Source organism: Nicotiana tomentosiformis, chromosome 2 (assembly GCF_000390325.3).
Source record: "Nicotiana tomentosiformis chromosome 2, ASM39032v3, whole genome shotgun sequence".
NCBI lineage: Eukaryota > Viridiplantae > Streptophyta > Magnoliopsida > Solanales > Solanaceae > Nicotiana > Nicotiana tomentosiformis.
The window spans coordinates 140,088,303-140,093,463 of NC_090813.1; the positions used below are offsets into that span (position 1 = coordinate 140,088,303).

At 32.5% G+C, this 5,161-nt stretch overlaps 1 protein-coding gene across 1 annotated transcript; it reads left to right on the plus strand.

Annotated features, from left to right (window-relative positions):
- The first annotated feature begins 322 nt into the window (after positions 1-322).
- Positions 323-3,757, plus strand: LOC104094723 (BURP domain-containing protein 6-like). Its single transcript, XM_033655742.2, has 3 exons — positions 323-467; positions 879-993; positions 2,665-3,757. The coding sequence occupies exons 1-3, from the start codon at positions 429-431 to the stop codon at positions 3,495-3,497; spliced, it is 987 nt and encodes a 328-aa protein (XP_033511633.1). The 5' UTR covers positions 323-428; the 3' UTR covers positions 3,498-3,757.
- Positions 3,758-5,161: the final 1,404 nt, after the last annotated feature.

A 5,161-nucleotide genomic window follows, 5' to 3' on the forward strand; every position in this document is an offset into this window, starting at 1 on the left:
ATCTTTATTAAGGATAAAATAAAAAGTCTAAAACTAAATTATATTTAAATATATAAAAATATCATTTTCTTACTCAAATTAAAAGGAAAACATCATCACATCAATAGAGACAAGAAAAAACATCTAATACTTTCTTTTTTTTTGGTCAAAGTATCTAATACTAGTAATTGATAGAGGATGGACCTTCCACATTTAATTGTATGTCCAATATCTAGAGGGTTCAACTTAAGAAAAATAATTGATGTCAGCGCTTCATTAATTGCTCTAATTAAAGGAGGAGCAGTAATCTTTGATTACTGTTTTCGGCAAGTGGTAATGTATTATTCTATGCCTATAAATAGAGGAAAGGTTATGTTCTGTGTTCCATCCAAGCCTGCGCTTTCAGTCCTTCAGCTAATTCTACAGTATCTCATATCCAAAAGTTTCCAATGAAGTTGCAGCTACTCTACTCGCTCACCATTTTTCTGGTGAGTAGCATTTTTGTACAGTTTTTGTCTTATACTTCCAAAATCGCCATAGATTTTAATGGGATGTTTATATAAATAGCAAGGCCAGATTTATTATTTATTTTTCTTAGATAGTATACATAGATTGTATGATTATCCACATATTATACGTGAATATTATATATATGATACATTCGCCGTTTATTTTAATTTTAACGATTGAGTGAACGACTATTAATTAGGTTAGTTCTTCAATTATAGAAGAGCTTTCAAGAAAGTTTATAATTACCGTATGATACTTCAGTCAACTTACTAATATGCTCATTCTCTTGGACAAATCAAGGTATCTGAAAATGGAAAAGCTTCATTATATTCATTGTTTACATGGAAGCTAGATACTAATATCAAAAAATTGTTTCTTGTTGAATGTAGCTTGCTTTTGTAGCATGTATATGTTATGCAGCTATATCTCCGGAGGTTTACTGGAAAGTAAAATTGCCCAACACTCCAATTCCCAAAGTTATCAAAGATTTGCTTCCTCAAGCAGGTTAGTCTTAATTCAAAGGGGTATTTTTTAAAGAAAATGAGTAAAGTTTAGTGAGCACACGTGAACTTTTTCCTTATTTTTACATGTCGAGTGAAAGCACAAAATTTCTATAACTTCCATTATTTGTGTTGTTTGACTTGTCTTCCAAATATGTCTCTATGCATGTTGTGCCTTAAGTATATGTGTATCATTGGGTATTTTTAAACTACTTTAGCTATGGTTAAAAGTTTAATTATCTGGTATATTTGTTTAACTTCTTTGGAATTTTATGTTTAAAGCATAAGAGTTTTACCCCTCTATTATACTCTATTGCACTTTTTATCTCTCTCTATTATATATCCAGCTTTACATAGTTATTCATAGAGTTTATAGAATTAATCCAATTTGAAACAGCCAAACTAACTTAGAGGGTGTTTGGTTAAGCTTATAAGCCGGTCAAACTAGCTTATAAGCTCTTTTTGACTTATCTACGCGTTTGGTAAAATTAAAAGTGCTTAATTATAAGCCAAAATAAGTCATAAGCCATAAGTTGGTCACCCCCAACTTATCAAATTTCAGCTTATAAGTACTTTAGGGTTGACCAAATATTTTACTATTCTATCTCTAATATTATTTCATAATTCCTGAAATATACTTATTAAAATAATATTAATTAATCTCGACCCTCTTCGTAACGTCATTCTTTCACCTTTTTCTCGTCTTTTCTCCAAATTCAGTAACCCTGCGGCCATCATCAAGAAAATATATTCAAGTTTTGAAGCTTTTCTATGTCAAAAGCAAGTGAGAAAGCTGCACGTTTATAAATCACTCTTCGTCCGTCTTCTTTAATTTAAAAAATTTGCTTGCACTGTTTATTACATACCAAACTTTTGATGCCAACTCGTGATTATATGCTGCGAATATTTATGATTTTGGATGTTTTAATTTAATTACCACACAAGCTTTCATTACATGCATATTTATTTTATACAAATATTTTATGCACTTTTTAAGTATGTTTTATCACAAACTTTAGTCAAAATATTAATTATTACATTAAAGATTATGATTGTTGTTTAATTTATCAGAAAATAATTTATATTTATGAAAAATAATCTTATTTAATTAATTTTTTGTTAAAAGTATAATGAGACATAAATTATTTTATATTTAAATCAATTTTAATTTAAAATCTTGTAGGAATTACGTTCTTATTACGGTAAATAACTTTAAGGGCACTTAAGATGTTTTAACAGAAAAAATATTTATCAGTATTTTTTTTCCAAACACTTCAGCTGCTTATTATCTGTTTCAACATTTTTATCCAAACAGTAACTACTTATTTAAGTGTTTAATGTTTATCAGCTACTTTAGATCAGCTAAGCCAAACGGGCTCTTAATTACCTATATTGCTCAACTATACTACTCATATGGCATGTCACATGTTAATGTTTTTAGACCTCATTCTAAGAGAAATAATAGTTCTAGTGCATGTCACTTTGGAAAATTACCATATCGATAGGATCGGAGTAAAATTATCATTGTCATCCAATTAAACTTTTTGGCTAGATGATTGCCCATTTTGTTAGCGATCAAGCTCTTTCTCTTGAACATAATCATTGAAGACACTTAATTTGGTACCCATTATTCAACCAATTGGAGAAAAATGACTGTCGTTATATTATATTGCAGAGGATGAGGTTTACACTAAAGAAAAAGTTTACTATGGTTTACACCAGCATGGAGCCTGGATTTTTCATGATGCTACCGAGGATGAGATACGTGAGATCAAAAAGCAAAGCCCAAACAGGGATGAGCTCCAACATGTAAATGAAGGAAGCAATAATGCCAAGAGTCATTTTCAAGATAATTTGCTTTACAAACCTTACTTCTTAGAAAAGGACTTGGAGAAAGGAAGAGTCATCAACTTTCCCTCTCTCAAAAATAAAAATGAAGCACCCTTTTTGCCTCGCCAATTAGTGGAATCGATTCCCTTCTCGTCGAAAAAACTCCCAGAAATTTTAAACCATTTCTCAATAGATAGTAGCTCAAAGGATGCTAAAACAATAGAAGAAACAGTCAAAGTTTGTGAAGAGCCAGCGATGAAAGGAGAGAGGAGAAAGTGTGCAACTTCTTTGGAATCTATGGTAGATTTCAGCCTATCCATGCTTGGCACAAACAATATTCATGTATTTACAACAGAAGTACAAGGGGAAAATCAAATGTTGCAGAAATACACCATTGAAGAAGTTCAACAGTTAGCTGATGGGGTTAACATGATATGCCACAAACTTAATTATGCATATGCAGTGCACTTTTGTCATGGTGGAGGAATTACCAAGACATTTATGGTATCTATGATTGGTGCTGATGGAACAAAGGTCAAAGCAGTATCAATATGCCACAAAGATACATCTCTTTGGAACCCAAAAGGATTGCCTTTTGTAGTGCTTAAGGCTAAGCCTGGAACTACCGGTATTTGTCATTTCCTTCAAGATGATCAAATTGTTTTTTCTCCCTTCTAAAGAAGCCTAATAAAGGTTTCAGCCAGTCCTAGATCGTAAATATATTTAGTGTACTAGGTGCTTACACCAAATTAAGCAATTCAACTTTTAGCGGTTAAAGCTAAAGTGATATATAGTAGATGTGTATGAAGAATGCATAAGTTTTATACCATCACACGGTTTGTCTTAATGAGTCTGGTTACTGTTTCCTTGGTAGTTGTCTTTTTCTTTCTGTAATGTGTCTTTATTATAATAATAAATGGAAATGATTCTGGCGTCAAGGTATTTTTTGTTTCCCATTCATTGATCAATGGCCTTGTGAAAAGTTTTCGAGCTTTAAAGCTGCAAGCATGTTGCAAAAATTCAACTTTAGAATTCTCAGTTGATTGTTAAAATTTTGAAATGTCTCCATATGCACATGTACTAACTGAGATACTGCAAATATTAAAATTATGCAACAATTTTAATACTAGGGAATGGATGTTTTGGATGTAGCTAGTTGGAATAGATCGAGCTGTCATATGCAAGCTTATTTGGAATTTGTGTACCAAGAAAGACGCCTTGTGGGTAAAATAGGTTCACTTCTTACCATATAAAAGAGCAGCGAATCTGAGATAATGCACCAAAACAAGCCTCATAGGTAGTAGTGCAAATTCTTTTGAAGTCTAGAAATTATGTAGAACAAGCAGGAATGGGGGAAGTTGAATTTCAAGCAATGACAATATTCTCTATCGAGAAGATGTATGTCAGGATTAGAGGTGTTTTTCCTAAGGTGTCATAGAGGAAATTAGTGTGTAATAACCTAAGAAGGTCCTAAATAGATATTCATAATGAGCTTAGTAGCACATGTAAAGTTGAATACCAAGGATAGGTTGTTACAATGGGTTTGAGTGTTCCACAAAATTATCTTCTATGTATTATTGAAACCGAAAATATAGCACATCTATTCTTTCAATGTAATTTGTCTGCACATATGTGGAACAAGACCTTACAATGGCAAGGTATAAATAGAATGGCACTGGACTGGCATGATGAGTTGAAGTGGGCTGAGGTCTATGCAAAAGAGAGAAAGGCTAAGGCCGAGGTATATAGAATGGCTCTAGCAGCAAGCTTGTACTACATTTGGAGAGAGGAATCTCAAAATATTTCAAAACAAGCAATCTGATCCTGAACATATTGTGAAGCAAATCATCCAGGAAATCTGTTGTAAGGGTGTTGTCAAGGCGAGATTGGCTAAAAAAGTTGAACTACTGCATTTTTATCCTTAGAGCTAAGGTAGAAGTCGTAGGAGAGAGTGCAAATGGATACGTGGTGCTGGTAGTATGGTTTTAGTTTTTTGAGTTCTTTAAATGTTGGGGCTTCATATCCAAGCATCATATTGTTTTTTTTTGTCTCTGTTTCACTGGGTAATAAAAATCTTTTATTTACCAAAAGAAGATTATGCAACAATTTATTTTCATCACGAGCTTAAAATTTATTGTTAATCGAGTATCATTAGAAATAAATACAATGTATCCTTTTGCTCCAAGTTCAACTCTCTCAACCTACTTCTCTGACCTCGTCTCTCACAACTGAGCAGCTCAATCGCGCACCTGCTACCGGTTTCGAACAACATATAACGCAGTTGAGTTATGGATGCACAAAAGTAAAGGAGAAAAATTAAAGGGAGAAAAAATTTGTGATGT